Source organism: Ranitomeya variabilis, chromosome 4, assembly GCF_051348905.1.
Source record: "Ranitomeya variabilis isolate aRanVar5 chromosome 4, aRanVar5.hap1, whole genome shotgun sequence".
Lineage (NCBI taxonomy): Eukaryota > Metazoa > Chordata > Amphibia > Anura > Dendrobatidae > Ranitomeya > Ranitomeya variabilis.
Genome location: NC_135235.1, coordinates 632825030 through 632847710, shown reverse-complemented (window position 1 = coordinate 632847710; position 22681 = coordinate 632825030). Strand labels below are relative to the sequence as shown.

The following is a 22681-nucleotide window of genomic DNA, read 5'->3' as shown; positions in this document are numbered from 1 at the left end:
ACGGCCTATAATTATCTGTATGTGAAGAATGAATTCAGTCCCTGTATGTGTTTCCTCCAGTTCTATTCAGTGAGAGGATACCAGAGAGATGTCCCCGTCCTCTTCTCCCACAAGACTTTAAGCAAGAAGATCCTCAGGATCGTAAGGTAGATAGAGAAGAACTGTCATGAAATGTCCCCTATGATGTGTAGAGGGCTGTGGAAGTCTTGTTTTATCCCCCAGTATTATACACTGAACGGTAATTTATTAGAGACATTTTCACACTCTCATCTGAATCTTATTAGACACATGACCGCAGATTGCAGCATAAATCGAAGGGATTAAATTTCAGAATGGAAAGATTGAGCAATCTGACTTTGAACAACTTCTTTCTTTAACTCAATATACTGTACATCTGAACTCTAACAGCTCCCAGGCGTCTATTTATAGATTAAACCTCTCTATTTCTTCCAGATTTTTCTGTACACCTAGACATTATGTCTCAAGCGTTAACAATGAGCAGTAGATGCTGCCATGACCTCACATAGGAATCGGGCACAAGATTTAGTCTGTTATACATACAGTATATTTTATACTAAACAGTGAAACACTTAGAAACATATCCCAAGACTCTGACAGCTGCACCCTCTGTAACTCTCCCCTGCCCAGCATCAGGACTGACCCTCTGTAACTCTCCCCTGCCCAGCTGCAGGGCTGACCCTCTGTAACTCTCCCCTGCCCAGCAGCAGGACTGACCCTCTATAACTCTCCCCTGCCCAGCAGCAGGACTGACCCACTGTAACTCTCCCCTGCCCAGCTGCAGGGCTGACCCTCTGTACCTCTCTCCTGCCCATCAGCAGGGCTGACCCTCTGTTACTCTCCCCTGTCCAGTTGCAGGGCTGACCATCTGTACCTTTCTCCTGTCCATCAGCAGGACTGACCCTCTGTAACTCTCCCCTGCCCAGCAGCAGGACTGACCCTCTGTAACTCTCCCCTGCCCAGCTGCAGGGCTGACCCTCTGTACCTCTCTCCTGCCCATCAGCAGGGCTGACCCTCTGTTACTCTCCCCTGTCCAGTTGCAGGGCTGACCATCTGTACCTCTCTCCTGCCCATCAGCAGGGCTGCACCCTCTATAACTCCCCTGTCCAGTTGCATGGCTGACCTTCTGTAACTCTCCCCTGTCCAGTTGCAGGGCTGACCCTCTGTACCCCTCCGGCCCATCAGCAGGACTGACCCTCTGTACCTCTCCCCTGCCCAGCCCAAGGGCTGACCCCCTGCCTGACGTGGATGCCGCGGCAGCACACGGGACACAGCAGGCTACGTCCTTTCTTCCATTGGATTTCTTTCCTCATACTTTTACCTATTATTACTGGCTCACACAGCTGCTCTTTACCACTACATATCCCTTTAAAACGTAATTGATGAAGGTCCTGATTTGGGACCGAAACGTCTCTGTTATACTTTGGGATCAATAAATCTACTGCTATTTTTCACCGCTAAGTTGAGTGCCGGGTTATATTTCATACTCACCCATTCAAGTCTGGCAGAGTTTGAGCCAAGTATCATTAGCATGGCCCGATTCACTCTCAGAAGAGAATATGCGCTAGTGTGAATAGACGCTTAGATTTTGTTGTTGTTTGTTGAAATCATTTCACCAAGCAACTATCTGTCTAACTTTTACAATATTTCTTTCAGGGTAAAAATCTTCCCCCTATTAATACTACAGAGACATATGTGAGGGGTGACGAGCAGTGTAAAGAGGAGATTCTTACAGATAACTGCACAAGTGAGTAGTGATCACTAAATGCAGAGAAGTCACAGGTGCTAATCAGTCACTGGCTTGTAGAGTAAAGGCTGAATCACACATAACGATATCGTTAACGATATCGTTGCAACGTCACGCTTTTGGTGACGTAGCAACGATCCCGCTAACGATCTCATTATGTGTGACAGCGACCAACGATCAGGCCCCTGCTGGGAGATCGTTGGTCGTTGGGGAATGATCAGGACCATTTTTTGGTCACTGATCACCCGCTGTCATCGCTGGATCGGCGTGTGTGACGCCGATCCAGCGATGTGTTCACTTGTAACCAGGGTAAATATCGGGTTACTAAGCGCAGGGCCGCGCTTAGTAACCCGATATTTACCCTGGTTACCATTGTAAAAGTTTAAAAAAAACAGTACATACTCACATTCTGATGTCTGTCACGTCCCCCGGCGTCCACAGGGTTAAAACTGCTTTCGGCAGGAGCGCTGCTAATGAAAGAAGGAAAAATCAAAGATGAGTTGTACTAGCTAAAATGCAAGGAAAATGTATATACTGCTAAACCTGAATAGCACAAGAATGGTATCCATATATGGCATAGGCTTCTTGCGCATAGAGAGCCAGAAGCAATAAAAAAGTTCAAAAACAACTTGCTGTTGCTATTAGTCGATCTGAAGGTAACTAATCTCTAATGAAACACCCTACAGTGGCACCTATCTTCTTGCTCTGCCTGACAGCGGATGTTGTCTCCCTAGATAATGTGAGATGGTGCCCCCGGATGGTGCAACCTTACAAAATTTAAGGGAAAGTACCATTCATACAAAAAATAGCATGATAGCTAGATAGAAAGAAAAAGCAATAGAAATTAAAGGCAAATAGCAAACCGTGTCTATATCATTCGGCACTTAATATTGTGCCTCTGTTAAAGGTCACTGCATCATAATTGAAGAATGCATAAAAAAGAGATCCTTACGGCTAAGGATAGATGTCTAATTTATAAGGTAAATCTTGCTATGACAATAAATGACTCATCATTATGTATAGAGCAACATAAAGGACACCAAAATTCCTCTTACAATGTTTTCAATAAAGGACTGTCCGTCTATGTTTCATTTTTTATGATTAAAGATATATATAAATGCAGACCAGACATAAGTAACCCCTAAACAAAGAAATCAGAGGGGCGATAAAAAAGACATGATGGTCTATGTTATTCCCACCTTCCAGAGATGCACAAAGAAAAATGTGCTCTATGACCCTTTTGTCGGTCCATGGCCTATATTGATTTGCATAGAGATTCATTCAAATGATCTCTCATCTCACAAGACAAAAAAAACTTTAAAGTGTCTGTACTTTGTGCTGACGAAATGTATATTCTCTTGTGATGACCTTAATGTGGATTTTTAGTATTTTGTATAACCCCAGCTTTAAGGTAAAATATATCAGAGGCACCACTGATTAAGTCAAGGACATGGTATACATCCAATTCGATATTTTAGACAGATGTATTGTTGATATAGGATGATAATAACAAGCGGGGCTATTTATCCCCTGTTGAACGCCTCAATGCATTTCCCCATGTCTGGTTCGTCAGTAGGCCTAGATTAAGGATCATGTGTGGTCATAACTGAGATCCACGTTGCTGTCAACAAATGTTTTGGCATTAAATGGGAATTAAATATTGAAAACTTCCATAACTAATCTGTCAATGCCCTCCAATAGCCCAGCTAATCTGGAACATCTCTAAAACATATGCATTAAGCCCACATTCTCCTCCCTGCATCGTGGAGAACAGTCGTCAGCCCTAAGTCCCATTCTATAAATTATTTTGAGGGTCCTGTAAACTCTGTATGAATGAGAAACAGTTGGGACCTTCTCTGCGCTGTTAATTCAAACTGATCTAATTGACCCTAGGGCATCTTCCCATTCTTCTGTGAAAATACTACCTACATCATTCTCTCACTTAGCCCAGACTTGTGCCAAAGTTCTAATTGGGCCCACCCGCCCTCCAAAAAAATGTAATAATTGTCGATTATCGGGATTACAGAAGAGCATATCTCACATTGTAATTTTACTCCTGCTGAAGTCCTAGATTCTTCTTTCATTGCCCCCATAAAGTATGATGCCAACAAAAGTGCTGCACAAACACAGTATGATACCCGTATGGTGAATTCCTCCACATGCATAGTATAATGATACTACTGTACCCCGCCTTAACTCCCAAGGCAAAGTATGGTGACGACACACAGTATGATCCCCCAACTGTGACCTCCAAACACCCTTCCATGCAGTTTAATGGGCCCACATACAGCATATTGGCCCCACAACTCTCCACATTGTATAATTGTCCACACTAGCCCTCCAAACAGTATAATGGCCCCCACGTAGCCTTCCAAATAGTATAATGGGCCCCATATAGCCCTCCATATAGTATAATTTGTCCCCCATGATCCTTCATTTAGTATAATGCACTTCCAATGGTCTTCCATACCATATAATGTGCCCCTCATGGTCCTTCATATAATATAATGCACCCCCCATGGTCCTCCATACACTATAATGCACCCCCCCATGGTCCTCCATACACTATAATGCATCCCCCTGGTCCTCCATACACTATTGTGCTCCTTCTCATGGTCCTCCATACAATATAATGCACTCCCCATGGTCCTCCATAGAATATAATGTACCCCCCATCGTTCTCCATACAATATAATGCACCCCTATGATTTACCATACTCTATTATGGCCAAGAGCCACTGATTAAAAAAAAAAAAACAAATATAACACACACACAATATAGTGCACCCCCATGGTCCTCCATACACTATAATGCACCCCCCATGGTCCTCCAGACACTATAATGCACCCCCCATGGTCATCCATGCACTATAATGCAGTCCCCCATGGTCCTCCATGCACTATAAGGCTCCCCTCATGGTTCTTCATACACTATTCTGCACCCTCCCATGGTCCTCCATACAATATAATGCATCCCTATGGTTTACCATACTCTATTATGGCCACCAGCCACTTATTTTTAAAAAAAAAACAACAAATATAATACACACCTCTTCATTCCACCCGATGCCCCAGTCTCCTGAGTCTGCTGATGCTCCCTCTTCCATCATCACTGCTCGCTCTGATGTCCGATGGAGGGCCCTGGTGCAGGTGCTGACTTGTAGAGGGGAAAGCGGTGTGGCCGCTGACACCGGGTCCCCCTGTTTCATGGGCCCCATAGCAGTCGCGTGGCCACTATTCCATGGTCTGGATTACATGTTGTATATATAACCCTCAAAAAACTTGTTAAAAGATGTATTGGTATTATATTGCTCATCCATAGGGTATTGCATCTTCTTGGGTCCAGTTCATTGCTATATAAGCCTCAAAAAACCTTGTTCAAAATGTATCGGTATTATATTGCTCACCCGTAGACTATTTCGTCGTCTGGAGTCCATTTCGTTGTTATAAAAGAATCAAAAAAGTTGTTAAAAAATTGATCTGTATAATATATTGCTCACCCATAGACTTATACATATTCTTGGGTAGATTGTGTTGCTATATAAGCCTCAACAAACTTGTTCAAAAATATCTCAGTGTTATATTGCTCAGCCATATACTTTTCCATATTCTTGGGTAGATTTTGTTGCTATATAATCCTCCAAAAACTTGTTAAAAATTTTAGACTATGTGCACACGTTGCAGAGTGGGTGTGTTTTTGTCGCATTTTTTCTATTCGGATTTGTGGCAAAACCTGATAACAACAGCAAAGTGAATGAGAAACCTAAAGTGTCATGCACATTGAGTATTTTTGACTTGCAGCTTTGGTGCAGAAAATAATCTTTGCTCTGCGTTTTTCAACCAAAAACACAGGAAAAAGGCACCAAAAACGTGCCATTTTGCAGCTGTGTTTTTCCTGCCAAGAGATGCAGAGATGGTGCAAAAATTTTACTCAACGTGTACACATACCCTTATCGGTATATTGCTCACCCATAGACTATTCCATGGTCTGGAGTACATTTCCTTGGCATATAACCCCCAAAAGTGCATAGCCTTTGAGTGTAGGAGTACCAATACATGACAATTTGAACAGAATGTGTATGCGGTCCTCCTTTATGTCTAATACAGGGTGTATCTGTGTCCCTTGTTTTTAGCAGATCCTGCTTTCTTCATAAATTACACTGACATTACTATTTTTTTAATTTAAAAAAATCTATTTTGGTTTACTTAAATTATATATGGGTTTTTAATCCTTATTAAATTTTGCCTTTTATTCAAGTCATTATATAGGAAAAAATGTTTTTTACCTTTTTTTTTCTGTACAATTAAATTTATGGTCAGTGTGGAATGTTTTGTTGTCACTCCTTAAACTGGAGTAAGAGTGTGACACCATTGTTATCAGCAGCGATTTGGAGTCAGAGATGCTTGAAAAGGTCTTCCCCACACTTTTCCTATCTGTGGAGACACGTGTGTCAACAGGCGCCCAGGTCCGCTAGCCAAAAACCGCATGGACCAGGGATCGTCACGTAGAACTCCTGCTCTCCCTTTAACGTGGGCATAACGCTACTCAGACAACACAGGACGAGGGTAAAACAGTGTGGCAATGCTTTATTGAATCTCAAAACAGGCAGAGTACACATAGAACATTGCCAGCACTGTACTTAAGATGGTGCACACTACAAAGTCTCACCCTTCCGCTGACTTGCCGGCATAATAGCAGCTGTTACTACAGATCTTCAAGGGTCGCTACCCTATCAGTGGCATGCACACAGAGAGGATGACAGTCCACTGAGTCCATACAAGGTACAAGGCCAGTTGATCCGAGGATCACAACCTGGCTTCATCTTCCAGGGTCGACTACTCCACTTGTGGCACGCACACAAAGAGGAGGTAAAGGCAAGCATAGGTAGATGACAGTCTACAAGGCCAGTTAACCCAAGAGACACAGCCTGTCTTTTCCAAGTGTCTCCACGGAACCAGGCGACAAGCAGGTCCCAATCCTGGCTTTCACCAAATGTATCCATGGTTCAGTGATGGTCAATGGAGCAAATCTGTATTCTTCCAACAAGAGACGAAAAGACCTAGGTTGTTTCCTGTAGAATGATAGATCCGTGTCCGTCGTGATAGTGCCATGATGAATTGGCTGCAGTCCTGTCTGTGGTACCTTTGGTGTTAGGATGTCTGCGCAGGATCTCTGGACTCCCTTAGTCTCTCTGTCTCTGAGTCTCTTTATATAGAGGCATATAACCTATTTTTTAAATTCCCAGTCTTCTTCAGTCCAGCATCACAGGGGAAGAATGGTGATGAGATCAAGTTGCAATACTTGATTATTTAATCTATTTGCATAGTTTTTCCCTCGCTGCTTTCGAAGTCAACAAACTGGCTACCCTCTCCTCTCAGTGTGGCAGCACACCAGGATTCTCCTACAGCAGCACAGCGTGTCCGGACCCCACAGCTTATTACAGACCACACCAGAGTCACCCCTGTCCCTCTATCACCGTCAGGCACCCTTTTTGGCCAAGGAAAATAGGGATTAGCACAGGAGTCTTAGGCAGGATGACAGAAGCTCTCTCTATTTGCTTCGACTCAGTGCAAGAGCATGGCCCTTGAAACCTTTTGTATGACCACTGAATTTGTACACCAGGGACAGTACTGATCAGGTGAGAAATATCGAGGGTATCACATTGAAAGCTGACATGCTGCTCGCCAGTATAGACTTAGAAACCTTGTATTCGTCAATCCTTCATAACAGGGGTCTAGAAGAAATGTATTTTTTTTTCTAAAGACCTGTGGTCGTCATATGGAAATCCGTAATTATTTCACCTTGAAGTTTTACGGTTTTGCCTTACCAAGAACTTTTTTCTATTTAATAGGAAGTTCTTCCACCAGCTCAGGGGCACAGCGACAAGATGCCCCTGTGTCTTGTCTTATGCTAACTTGATCCTGGGCTGGAGGGAGGAAAGTTTTTGTTTTTGGTGATGATGTCCACCATGGTGTTGAGAACATTGTTTTTCGGTCAAGATACAATGAATACGTGTTCGTCATATGAAAAGGTGGTACCTCTGAGTTTGCGTGTTTTTTAAGTTTTCTTAATGTTAACAACTTAGATCTACATAATCTCACAGTCTATGCGTTTAATGTAAGGAATGTCAAAAATCAGAAGGACTATGATACACCCTGTATTAGACATAAAGGAGGGCCTCATATAAATTGTGTTAAAATTGCTAGGTAGTGGGGCTCCTAGATTCAAAGCCTATGCACTAAGTGCAATAGCTGCTACAAATTAGGAGGGCCTGCAATACACCCTGGAAGACTCATAGAGAAGGGCCTCAGAAAACATTTTTTCCTATTTTTAAGGAGTGGGTCTCCCAAACTGGTAAAGCCTATGCACTAAGTGCAATGGCTGCCAAAAATTAGAAAGAGGGACTGCGTGAGAGCCACCTGATGACACTTTGACAATTTGGAGAGACCACATGATGACCCTGTTGATATGAAGGTGGAGGATTCGAAGAAAAAGAAGAAACCATGATCCGTATACCCTTTTTTGGGTGGGAAGGGCAGCAAGTGAATACACCAGAAAAAAAGGAACATTTCAATTGGCTTTATGTTCCGTTGCTGTCATCTAGTGAGGTTGTGAAGTCTGGGCCAATCCAGGCCTTGTTCATTTTAATAAGTCAGCCTGTCAGCATATTCCGTTGACATACAGATGCACCGATCAGTTATTATGCGCCTGGCAGTCACTAAAAACCTGACAAAATGCTAGTGGCAGGGCAGCCGGCACCTCCAAAGCAAAGAGGAACAGTTCACGCCACGTGTCCAGCTTGGATACCCAATAGTTGTACAGAGGAATGATGGAGGATACTGGTATGGTCGGCTAGGTACTCCTTCACAATCTTACAAAACTTTTCCCTCCTTGTCAAACTACCCCACGTATCAGGGTCTGGGCGCTGGGAGGGACCAATGAAACTGTAACAGAGTTTTGATAGTGCTCCCCTGCCACTGTTGGTCCTGGTGTGTGTCTTCCTCACCTTTCCTCTTTGGTTGCCCGACTAACTATTACCTCTGCCGCCAGCATTATCAGATGGGAATTTTTGTACTAATTGTTCCACTAGGGCATACTGGTGTTGCACCATTTTACTAGCCCTCTCTGCCACAGGTAGTAGAGATGGAAAGTTCCCTTTGTAGCATGGGTCAAGAAGGTTGAACTACCAGTAATCAGTGTTGGCCAAATCTGCATATAACGCTAGGATCATGGGAAAGGCAGCGTGACATAATCAGCCATGTGTGCCAGACTCCCAACATTCAAAACTTCCCTGTCCCCACTAGGAGGACGACTTTCCATCTCCTCCTCCTCCCTATCCTCCTCCTCTTCTCATCCATGCTGCATAGATGGGATAACGCTAGTGTGGGTAGTACCCTCTGTAGCACAGACAGCCATCTCTTGTTTTTTTTCCTCCACATCCTCAAAATCACCCAATCTGTGCAGAGAAGATGAGATGAGTCTGGGTAGTATTATCCTCTGTGCTTTCTTCCTCCATCTCCACCTGGACCACATGCAAAGCTTCCTCTTTATTTGTGAGCATTTAAGGACACAGACATGGGATGATTACCCTGATTATGGCGTCATCACCGCACACCATCTTGGTTGATTCATCCAAGTTTTGTAGAACCTCACAAATGTCAGACATCCATGCCCACTAGTTGGTTATGTGTGGATTCAGGCCAGAATACCGACGGGCGTGTTGTAGCAGGTGTTTAACTACTGCCTTCTGTTGCTCACAAACCCTTGCCAACATATGTAGTGTGGATTTCCAACTCGTGGTCATGTCACACACCGGCCGGTGAGGTGGCCGGGGTCATGAAGTTGGAATCTGTGTCCATTTTGGTAGATTCTATATAAAATGAACATTGGGTGTTGTAGTTCCGTGCAGGATGTTGTTGTTGCTGTAAATGTTTTCATAATAATTTGGAAAAGTTATAAAATGTCCTAGAAATGCCTGCTCTATTCCTGATCTAAGGATCAAGGCTTTTAGTTAAGATGAATCTATTCTGCACTTTATGTACATGCTCAGTAATGAGGCAGTGCTGTGGAATTTGAATCAGAGTCAGAAGTCAAGAAAATTGAGGAGTCAAAGTTTGAGTCGGTTGTTTGGCTTATCGACTCCACAGACCTGGAGGTGGCAATTGCAAGCACTGCTTCAGCGATGCCAGTCCAGCGGCAGCTGTAGCTGACTTATGGAAATGGGCGCACATGTGGTATACATTCACAAGTAGCTCAGGTAAATCTGGGTAGGTTTTCAGAAACCACAGAACCATTAAGTTGAGCATGTGGGCCAGGCATGGTACATGTATGAGCTTGCCAAGCTTCAGAGCTGCCACCAGATTACTGCCGCTATCACATATGACCATGCCTGGTATGTTCAGTGGCAAAAGCCACAGATCTGTCTGGTCTGTTGTACATTTCCACATCTGCAGCGGTGTGCTGTTTTCACATAAACAAATTCGTTTTAAAAGAGCCTGTTGCCGCTTCACCGAGGCAGTGCTGCATTGCTTCCAGCTTGCAACTGATATGGACGACCTGCTCAGAGATGACAATTTGGAGATAGAGGATGAGGAAATGGTGCAGGTACTGGTGTAGGAGGTGGAGGAAACCCTGATGGATGGAAGCAGGGCCAGCTATCCTTCACATCTGTAGTACATGTGCCATGCCAGGGGCCGACTCTGTACCGGTCTCCAAGAGATTCACCGAGTTTGCCGTCAAGTTAATGTAGCGTCCCTGGCCACAAGCACTTGTCCATGTGTCAATCATTAAGTGGACCTTCCCAGTAACTGTGTTGGTCAGGGCATGGGTGATGTTATGGGACACATGCTGGTGTAAAGCTGGGACGGTACAACAAGAAAAAAAAGTGGCAACTGGGGACTGAGTACCAAGGGATGGCCGCTGTCATGAAAGTGCAGAAAGCCTCGGTGTTCACAAACCGAAATGGCAACATGTGCCCATTTAATGTTTGGGCAGCTGGGTATTTTCTTTTCCATTCAAAGGCCTGGGGTAGGGACTGATGAACGCTACACTGAGACAAGGAATTGTACGTTGTTGCTGATGGTGCTTGTGAATGTCTTGCACAGGGGATTGGCAAGCACATAGCACAGAGGAAGAGGCAGTGGTGTCATCCACAGAAACTGATTGTAGACCCAGGTGTTCAGCCCATCTAGTCAGGTGTTTTGATGACATGCTGGCAGTTGTCAGGCTGGTAGTGGTCAGGCCCTTACTGATCTTGGCATGGCACAGATTGCAAAAGACCATTCTTTTATCATCTGCACTTTTTCTAAAAAGACACCAGACTGGGGGACACCTAACCCTTGGCTTTGGAACTTGTCATGTGTGGGTGCTCTGGGGAAGTTGCCCGCCTTCTCCCTCTAGCCACCTGACTGCCTCTTCCTGCCTATTGTGGTGCTGCGAATCCTCCACCTTCATCTGTGCTACTGTTCTCACTATGCATGGCATCTTCACAGGTTGAGTCAATGACTTCATTGTCCATCACCTCCTCTTCCACTTTCACACTCTGGTCCTCCTGACTTGTTGACTTAAAAACATTACTCGTTGGCAATTGTGTCTCATCATCACCTACCTCTTGAGACACTAATTGCCTTTCCCCACCATCATCTCCTACTGACCATGGCTGCTCAAAAGTTTGGGCATCACCATATCCGATCTCATGTCCCTCTTGAAATGTGCAGGGTGAGAAGCCAGAATTAATCAATTGAAATATAAAGAGCTCCTCAAAGTGTCTCCTTGGTCTCACCATGGTGGGAGGAAGGAGGATCAGGGTGAGGATTATGTGGTTCAGACTCTCGGCTAGTGAGACTTGACCATGTGGAAAACAGGATAGTGCTGGGAAACATACTGGAAGCATTATCGACCATCCAACTGACCACCTGTTTGCACTGTACTGCCTTCAAGAGTGGTGTCCTGTGCCCCCATTCAAAGTGGGACAGGGTGCTAGGTCTTAAGGATGAGTGTGTTTCTTGTTCTCCCGCAGCAGGCACAGTTTCACGTGGCCCTCGGCCTCTGCGTGCTACATTAGCAGCACGTCCACTTCCCCATCCCTTACTTTGCATATTTTAAATTAGGTATAAGATATTTGCAGCTGTGGTATAGAAGTTCTGCAATAGCAATATTAAGCACTGCCCATAATCCAAAACTATCCCTCCACTGAATGCAGGCATCAGTGGTTTTACTAGAGAAAGGAAAATATGTTGCCTTGAAAAAGACTGTTCTTTTAATGGTGATGCAATGATCTACAAGTACTGCAAAAGCAATATTAAAGCCTGCCTAGAAGCCTGCTCTAACATTCGCTCTCCCTTCTATAACAACTATCCCTGAACTGCTTCCTAAGGACAGTATGCCGAGCATCGCGTCACCGGGTCTTTCCAATAACACAATGTGGCCGGCCAATCACAGTAATGCTGGTAGCCAACATGGCTACGAGATTACCGGGTAATCGCCGCATGTTTACTGGCTGTCTTACAAGTTCTACACATGTGGGGCGGGGACTCAAGCTTAAAACTCGAGCACCCGCGATACTCAATTGAGTAGCGAGTGTGCCTCAGCACCATAATGTGCGATCGAGTATCAAGCAGTGGCGAGCACGCTCGCTCATCATGAATGCTAATCATAGAATCATAGAATGATAGAGTTGGAAGGGACCTCCTGGGTCATCTGGTCCAACCCCCTGCTCAAAGCAGGTTTCACTAAATATCCCAGACAGATGTCTGTCCAGCCTCTGTTTGAAAACTTCCATGGAAGGAGAACTCACCACCTCTCGTGGCAGCCTGTTCCACTCATTGATCACCCTAACTGTCAAAAAGATTTTTCTATTATCTAATCTGTGTCTCCTCCGATTCAGTTTCATCCCATTGCTTCTAGTCTTTAGTTGTGCAAATGAGAATAAAGATGATCCTTCTACAATGTGACAGCCCTTGAGATATTTGTAGACAGCTATTAAGTCTCCTCTCAGTCTTCTTTTCTGCAAGCTAAACATTCCCAAATCCTGCAACCGTTCCTCATAGAACATGGTTTGCAGAGCGGTCACCATTCTGGTTGCTCTTCTCTAACCTTGCTCCAGTTTGTTGATGTCTTTTTATAAAATGTGGTGCCCAAACTGGACACATTATTCCAGGTAAGGTCTGACCAAAGAGGAGTAGAGGGCAATAATGACTTTGCGTGATCTAGACTATGCATCTGTTAATACATCACAGAATTGCATTTGCCTTTTTTGCTGCTGCATCACACTGTTGACTCAAGTTCAGTTTATGATCTATTAGTATACCCAAGTCTTTTTCACATGTGCTGTTGCTTAGCCCTATGTCTCCCATTCTGTAAATGCTTTTTTCATTTTTATTGCCCAGATGTAGTACTTAGCATTTTTCCTTGTTAAAAACCATTCTGTTAGTTGCTGCCCACTGATCCAGTTTATATCTTTTTTAATCCTCTCTATTCTCTAGTATTAGCTATCCCTCCTAGCTTTGTGTCATCAGCAAATTTAATTAGTGTACCCTCAATTTCTTCATCTAAATCATTGATAAAGATGTTGAACAATACTACCCCACTTGAGACATTCTTCCAACTGGATGTGCCATTTACGACCACTCTTTGGGTCCAATCACTAAGCCAGTTATGAATCCACCTAACAGTTGCCTTGTCCATTCCATACTTAGTCATTTTTTCAATAAGGATGGTGTGAGATACTTTGTCAAATGTTTTGCTGAAGTCAAGATATACTATATATACAGCATTTCCCTGACCCCCCCAGTCAGTGATTCTGTCATAGACGGAAATTAAGTTAGTCTGATATGACTTATTATTTACAAACCCTTGCTGACTCTGGTTAATCACTTCATTCTTATCCAGGTACTTACATACATGTTGTTTAATAATTTGTTCAAAGATCTTTCCTGGTATGGAAGTCAGACTCACCGGCCTATAGTTCCCTGGTCCACCTTCTTCCCCTTTTTGAAGATAGGAACTACATTTGCTCTTCTCCAGTCTAACGGGACTTCTCCTGTTCTCCAAGAATTTTCAAAGATTATGGAGAGTGGTTCAAAAATTTCTTCTGCTATCTCCTTCAGTACTCTGGGGTGTAATCCATCTGAACCTTGAGACTTCAATTCATTTATGTTAGTTAAGTGTTTCCTCACTATTTTCCTATTTATTAATATCCTGGATTCTTCTACTCCTTTAATAGGACAATGAAGATCAGTTGATGTTACATTTCCTTTCTGAGAGGAAACATATGCAAAATAGGAATTTAAAAGTTCAGCCTTCTCAACATCCTTTCTTACCATTTTATCATTTTCATCCTGTAAAAATGCTATAGCATCTGTGACTTTTCTTTTACTTTTGACATATCCCCCAAATCCTTTTTTACTGCTTTTGATGTCTCTTGCAAGCCTTAATTCATTGTCAGCTTTAGATAATCTGATTCATGCCCTGCAGGTTTTTTTTCTAATTCTGCAGAAGAACTTCAGAATCATGTGAAAACTGTGTTGGCGCATTTGATCTTAACATCTTCACATCTGCAAAACCTGGATAGGGGTAATGTGTCCCAAAAGACACTATAAGACATATGCAATCTAAAAAAGTATAATTCATAAAGTTTTGAAATACTGCTTGAGCATTGGTTAACCCAAATGGCATGACCAGATTTTCAAATAAACCCTCAGATGTTATAAATGCCGTTTTCCACTCATCACCCTTCCGGATGCATATCAACTTGTAAGCCCTTATAGAATAAAACTTAGAAAAACACTTTGCCCCCATAAGCTGATTAAAAGGTCAGGAATGAGCGGAAGTGGGTATGTATTCTTAACTCTGATTTTGTTAGATTATTTTATGTCGAGGCAAGGAAGGAGACCACCAGCTTTCTTTTTAACAAAGAAAAATGCAGCAGTTATAGGGTAGGAGGAACGACTGATCTGACTCTTTCGTAAACTTTCATTCACATAACTGTACATGGCAATACTTTCCGGCACAGAGAAATTGTAAAGATGAGCTTTAAATAATTTGGCATTAGGGATGAGATTAAAAGCACAATCATAAGGATGATGGAGAGGCAGTGTCTGCCCCTCTTTGAGAAAACACATCTCCGAAGTCCTTCAGGTATTCTGGCAGACCCTCCAGACACGCAAAGCATATTTGTGCTGAAACTATACATTTCTTTTGACAATTGGGTCTCCACTTAACAATCTCAGTCTGACACCAATAATAACAGAATTGTGAATCAGCATCTGTTGAAGCCCCAGTACTACCCCAGCAGGTAAATTATTTAAAACAAAACACGAAATGATTCAGAGTGAAGTGCTCCCATTTTGAACGTGAAATCCACTATTACTCATTTGAGTCATGTCAGTAACAAAAATTTGAATGGAACCAACCACACAATGAGAAAATCTCACCAAAGAAAATAAATAATATTCACTATTAATCAAATATAAGACCTACTCAAGAAGTGAATATAAAGAATCCAAAATATCAGAAAATTAAAATAATTTTATTGATCACAATATTAAAAGCACGGAGAAACTGACAGCAAATATCATGAAAAATACTATAGTGCAAAAAATAATAATAAATACATAGTTGGAGGCAAGGATCACATAACATGAAATATACATATATGCATACCACCCCCAAATAATCCTCACAAAGTGCAGATTTATTGGCAGACTATAAAGCCTGACTAAAGTGCATAAGTAGTATACAAGGGAGGATATAAATACCAATTTATCAGTGATCCGTGACTCCCCAGGACTCCAGCTCTATTGTCTTAGTTTTTCAATAATTGAATTGTATTACAGTTTGCATGGAATATAGTATATGCAATGGTATAAAGTATATGATAAAATAAATAGTAATATAATTCCAATGCAATGTTACTGAAAAATATTAAATCATTCTTATTTATGGCAGATGACTGTATCGGGAGCTCACAGGGATCGCTGATATACTCAGATTTTGTAGCTGAAACATCTCAAGACCGTCTCAGCAAAAAGCTGTCATCTGATCACTTTCAACAGTTGCTTTTTTCAGCTTCATCAAAGACAAATATGCAAAACAAAAGCCACAGAAGGGCTGTGGAATATGAAATCGCTTACACAAGGAAGAAACCATTTTCATGTTTAGAATGTGGGAAATATTACTGTTCTAAATCAGGCCTTGTAACTAGTGTTGAGCGATACCGTCCGATACTTGAAAGTATCGGTATCGGAAAGTATCGGCCGATACCGGCAAAGTATCGGATCCAATCCGATACCGATACCCGATACCAATACAAGTCAATGGGACTCAAGTATCGGACGGTATTCCTGATGGTTCCCAGGGTCTGAAGGAGAGGAAACTCTCCTTCAGGCCCTGGGAACCATATTAATGTGTAAAATAAAGAATTAAAATAAAAAATATCGCTATACTCACCTCTCCGACGCAGCCGGGACCTCAGCGAGGGAACCGGCAGCGTTGTTTGTTTAAAATTCGCGCTTTTACTTGGTTACGTGAAGTCCCGGCTTGTGATTGGTCAGGGCGGCCATGTTGCCGGGACGCGGACCAATCACAGCAAGCCGTGACGAAATTACGTCACGGCTTGCTGTGATTGGTCCACGTCCCGGCAACATGGCCGCCATTAACCAATCACAAGCCGTGACGTCACGGGAGGCTGGACATGCGCGTATTTTGAAAAGCGCGCGTGTCCAGCCTCCAGTGACGTCCCGGCTTGTGATTGGTTAATGGCGGCCATGTTGCCGGGACGTCGCTGGAGGCTGGACACGCGCGCTTTTCAAAATACGCGCATGTCCAGCCTCCCGTGACGTCCCGGCTTGTGATTGGTTAATGGCGGCCATGTTGCCGGGACGTCACTGGAGGCTGGACACGCGCGCTTTTCAAAATACGCGCATGTCCAGCCTCCCGTGACGTCCCGGCTTGTGATTGGTTAATGGCGGCCATGTTGCCGGGACGTCACTGGAGGCTGGACACGCGCGCTTTTCAAAATACGCGCATGTCCAGCCTCCCGTGACGTCCCGGCTTGTGATTGGTTAATGGCGGTCATGTTGCCGGGACGTCACTGGAGGCTGGACACGCGCGCTTTTCAAAATACGCGCATGTCCAGCCTCCCGTGACGTCACGGCTTGTGATTGGTTAATGGCGGCCATGTTGCCGGGACGCGGACCAATCACAGCAAGCCGTGACGTAATTTCGTCACGGCTTGCTGTGATTGGTCCGCGTCCCGGCAATATGGCCGCCCTGACCAATCACAAGCCGGGACTTCACGTAACCAAGTAAAAGCGCGAAATTTAAACAAACAACGCTGCCGGTTCCCTCGCTGAGGTCCCGGCTGCGTCGGACAGGTGAGTATAGCGATATTTTTTATTTTAATTCTCTTTTTTACACATTATTACATTAATGTTGTTGCGATACCCGATACCCGATACCACAAAAGTATCGGATCTCGGTATCGGAAATTCCGATACAGCAAGTATCGGCCGATACCCGATACTTGCAGTATCGGAATGCTCAACACTACTTGTAACGCATCAGAGGAGTCACACAGGAGAGAAGCCATTTTCATGTTCAGAATGTGGGAAATGTTTTAATCGAAAAACAAATCTTGTTACACATCTGAGAATTCACACAGGGGAGAAGCCATTTTCATGTTCAGAATCTGGAAAATGTTATAGGGAGAAATCCAAACTTGTAACTCATCAGAGAATTCACACAGGAGAGAAGCCATTTTCTTGTACAGAATGTGGAAAATGTTTCACAGAGAAATCAAATCTTCTTAAACATCAGAGAAATCACACCGGGAATAAGCCATTTTCTTGTTCAGAATGTGGGAAATGTTTTACAGAGAAATCAAATCTCGTTAAACATCAGAGAATTCACACAGGAGAGAAGCCTTTTTCATGTTCAGAGTGTGGGAAATGTTATTGTACAAAATCTGATCTTGCTACGCATCATAGAATTCACACAGGGGATCTGCCATTTTCTTGCTCAGAATGTGGAAAATGTTTTAAACTACGAGCACATCTTGTTAGACATCAGAGAATTCACACCGGGGAGAAGCCATTTTCTTGTTCAGAATGTGGGAAATGTTTTACAGGGAAATCAATCTGGTTACACATCAGATAATTCACTCATGCAACAAGGCGTTTTCATGCTCCGAATGTGGGAAATCTTTTAAACGAAAGTCCACTTTAATTGTGCATCAAAGAATTCACACAGGTCAGAAGCCATATTCATGTTCAGAATGTGGGAAATGTTTTACAGTAAAACATCACCTTGTTAAACATCAAAGAACTCACACAGGGAAGAAGCCATTTTCATGTTTCAAATGTGGAAAATGTTTTTCAGAGAAATACAGTCTTATTAGACATCAGATAATTCACACAAGACAGAAATCATATTCATGTTCAGAATGTGGAAAATATTGCAGTATGAAATCAAGACTTGTTGCACATCAGAGAAGTCACACGGGGGAGAAGCCATATTCATGTTCACATTGTGGGAAATGTTTTTCTGATAATTCAACTCTTATTAAACACCGAAAAATTCACACGGGGGAGAAGCCATTTTCGTGTTCAGAATGTGGGAATTATTTTGCAGAGAAATCAAAACTTGTTCTACATCTGAGAACTCACAGGGGAGAAGCCATTTTCATGTTCAAATTGTGGGAAATGTTTTTCTGATAATTCAGCTCTTATTAGACATCGAAAAATTCACACTGGGGAGAAGGCATTTTCGTGTTCAGAATGTGGGAATTATTTTGCAGAGAAATCAAAACTTGTTCTACATCTGAGAACTCACAGGGGAGAAGCCATTTTCATGTTCAAATTGTGGGAAATGTTTTTCTGATAATTCAGCTCTTATTAGACATCGAAAAATTCACACTGGGGAGAAGCCATTTTCGTGTTCAGAATGTGGGAATTATTTTGCAGAGAAATCAAAACTTGTTCTACATCTGAGAACTCACACGGAGGAGAAGCCTTTTTCATGTTCAAATTGTGGGAAATGTTTTTCCCGTAAATCAACTCTTCTTAGACATTGGATAACTCACACAGGAGAGAAACCATTTTTGTGTTCAGATTGTGGGAAATCCTTTAGTCGGAAATCAAATCTTCTTACACATCTGAAAACTCACACAAGAAAGTAGCAATTTTCTTTTTTTTAATTGTTTTATTGACAAATGTAAAAGAAAAAATACAATTCATAGTAAAGCCTTAAAAACAAAGGGAAAACAATTTAAAGCAGTAAATGATTATTAGAAAATTTATACAATTACCAACCATTTGTAATTGAAAAGGAATTATTTAAATACACAGGTGAATAATCTGTATAAGATACTTTACATTTCTAGAACTGAAGCTTAAAAAGTTATCCAGTGACACTTTTTAGCATCTTATATGACATCGACAATGGAGGGATGCATCTATACATGATCTGGATGGTTGCCTCTTTCATTTAATTAATAGGGTGACCTTATAATTTGATGTGACCAGAATTTAAGGGGTCAAAACCAAGTCTGAATTGGAAATTTTTTCAAACTACTCACCCCCAAACAAAACAATTATTTAGTGTGGTAATGAAGAGTATAATTCACAACTTTTAAGGACAGAGAAGAGAGAAATGTATTTTACATACAAGAGCAATGAAGCTTATCAATGTCCAACCAACTACTGTATACCTTCCACAGCTTACACACAATATGACACCTCCATGACAGTTCTCCAGATGATGCCCCCAAATAAATTCTCAGTAAACCTTTTACCCATGCTGTAACCTCCAGCATGCGCAGTATGATGACCCCACAGCGTATTTCCCTACCCAATATTAAGCCCATGGAGTCCCACAGCACCCAGCACACACGTTATGATGCTCTCACAGTGCTCCCAATACAATATGGGGCTATTATAGTCTACCTTATAATGCTTCAATGTGTTCCCCAATTTAGTATGGGTCCACCACTGGGCTCCCCAATACAGTATAATGGGCCCACTGTGCCTCCCAATATAGTATAAGGCCACCACAGGGCTCCCCAATACAATTTGATGCTCCTCGTCCCTTTCCAGAAAATGCACAGAACCAATAATATATAAGGAAATCACCTAGCCTTGTTCCTATAATGTGCTGTTCGTCTGTGCTGTGTATGGACTTGGTCTCCACTTGTAAGGCACGATGATTGTGCCTGCCCAGGCAGAACTAAGCACTGGATGGACAGTGGCACAACTAGGTAACCACACCATGTTCCTCCATTGTATGCAACTTTATGTGCCTAGAATGCAAATACTATTGGAATCGAGATGCCGGACAGGACCTTTCAGCACTGGGCTTTTAAAACTGCAACCCTTGAGTTTTGAATTTTTATTTTTTTTTATTATTCACAAGTTAAAAATTTGCATTTGAACCTATGGAATTGAGGGAGAGCTGGTATTTGGATAAAAATATTGAATGCGTCTGGAGGGAAAAGAGAAAGCCATTACAGAGCTCTAATCCAAAGTGGATGATCTGGAAAACCGATCCAGACCCAACAACCTGAATTGATAGGGTTGCCGGAGACGATTCATCCCTCAGAGTTGCTTAAATTAACATCTGAATGGTTGCCAGAAGCTCTGGATGTTCATCTGCCATCGGGAAAAATGGCGATCGAGAGGGCACATAGAGTAGGCCCACCGAGAGAAGGGGAAAATAGCAGACCTCGTCCAGTACTATTCAGGGTTCTGGACTATCAAGACAAAATTAATCTACTCACTTCCTACAGAAGGAAAACTCAATTGGCCTATGAAGGTCACAAGATTCTAATGTTCCAGGACTGCTCTGCCTTGGTAATGGCCAGGCGCAGGGTCTTCATCCTGGTGAGTAAATTGCTGGCTGACAAGAATATAAGATTTGGCCTACAATACCCGGCGCTGTTGCGCTTCAGTATATCAGGGAAGAGCTGGGCCTTTGACGACCCGGAGAAGGCTATGCAACTTCTCCAGGAGGCCTCTCAACTGCCATGAGCAATATATGATTTGGCTTGTTTAATGACATTATAATTAATCACATAAGGTGATGTTGGCGGACATGTGCTAGTCATGTTGTTGTTATTTGTTGTCTTTCAAATTGTTAAGGTGCAGGTTAAAGGGAAAGTTCGATTCAAGTTTCCAGTTGGAAATGTTAGGAAGGGGGGAGGGGATTGGGGGGGTCTCTGCATTCAATTTCAGGTAACTTAACATTTTAGGGTTTCCTTTGCCTACTCGCTGGGATGGGCTGGGCTCCCAATCTCATATGTCAGTTAAAAGTAATCATATCTTTCGTACTGGAGTGGGTTAATGACAGTCATCAATGAGCAAGAAAAGTATGCTGTGACGTCTCTTCTATGGTGTTCATGGAATGTCAACGGACTAAATTCTCCAGTCAAAAGGAGAAAAATTTTAAATGATTTCGATTGTGGAAACTTCCATATTGTTCTTCTTCAGGAAGCTCATTGGGTGAAGGGCAACCATCCACTATTAGCAAGCAAAAAAGTTATGTTATGTGCAGGAGCTTCCTTTACAAGAAAACAGAGAGGTGTTGCTATTTTGAATAACAGGAATGTCAATCATGAGATAGTTGATGTATTAGAAGATCCCTCGGGAAGATTTGTTTGTGTCAAACTTATCATAGAAGGGACTACCTGTAGTGTAATTAATATCTATACAACAAATTCGCCAGACCCATATTTTCAAGCCAAAGTGTTGAAACAAATTGCGGGCTGGGATACATCCCATATGATTGTAGGTGGAGATTTTAATAAGGTGCACAATATTGATATGGATAAGTCTAATCCACAGTCCCCACATGCACCCTTGAATGGGAAACTCATACAATCCCTTTTAGACCATTTGGGGTTGATGGATGTATGGAGAGTACAGCATCCTATCGAGAAAGATTTTTCTCATTATTCACACGCTCATAATTCTCATGCTAGAATTGACTACTGGTTGCTGGGGGCTTCACTCATGTCACGAATCTTACAGTCCAAAATCTTAGACATCCATATTTCGGATCATGCGCCGATAACCTTTAAACTAAGGTTATCAAATCCAATTTACTTTCATAGGAAATGGAGGTTTTCATCATATTTATATCATTCAGATGACTTCAAAAAGTTTCTACAATTTTCATGGGACACCTATAAATCAGATAATCTAGTACATACTGTAACACCGAATCTTTTTTGGGATGCCTCTAAAGCAGTGTTGAGAGGGCAAATAATATTGTACGTGAGTAATAAAAAAAGACAATTACAAGACAGGATATTGGCGGCACAGAAATCCCTAACATTATCTTACAAAAATTTCAAGCTCCAATATTCACCTTCCACAAAGCAACAATACCTTGAGGCAAAAGAGGCGGCGGATGCACTAGCCCACGAACAAGCCATTTATAGTCTTGATTATCAAAAGCAAAAAATTTTTAAGTGGGGAAATAAACCTGGAAAATTACTTGCGTCGCTTAAAAGACCTTATAGAAAGGCCACTAAAATCCATAAAATTCGGAACGGAGAGACCACTATCTTGAAAGAGAATGAGGAGATTATAGAAGAGTTCAGGTAATTCTTTGGCTCTCTTTATAAAGCAGAGTTAAGGGAGGGGGATAATGTTTCAAGCTTTATACAACCTGACATGGCACCTTTACTAAAAGAGGAACATCGGGAGATACTCAATGCCCCCATATCCCCTTCGGAGGTTATTTAGACCATTAGTTCTTTGAAGCTCTCTAAGTCTCCTGGCCCAGATGGGTACAGTAATGAATTCTACAAAATACTGGGTGGAAACATAGGGCCCCATCTTTGTGAGGTCTTTAATTAGTTTGTTCAAACGGGACAACTCCCGAATCTCTTCAATGAAGCAGATATAATAGTGCTCCCC

General features: G+C 42.5%; 1 protein-coding gene across 1 annotated transcript; it reads left to right on the top strand.

Moving 5' to 3' along the window:
• The first annotated feature begins 28 nt into the window (after positions 1-28).
• Positions 29-18588, top strand: LOC143768149 (uncharacterized). The gene is made up of 7 exons (XM_077256836.1): positions 29-43; positions 75-146; positions 1675-1765; positions 15714-16014; positions 17893-18014; positions 18144-18224; positions 18497-18588. Exons 1-7 carry the CDS (start codon positions 29-31, stop codon positions 18586-18588), a joined length of 774 nt encoding a protein of 257 aa, XP_077112951.1.
• The last annotated feature ends 4093 nt before the right edge of the window (positions 18589-22681 follow it).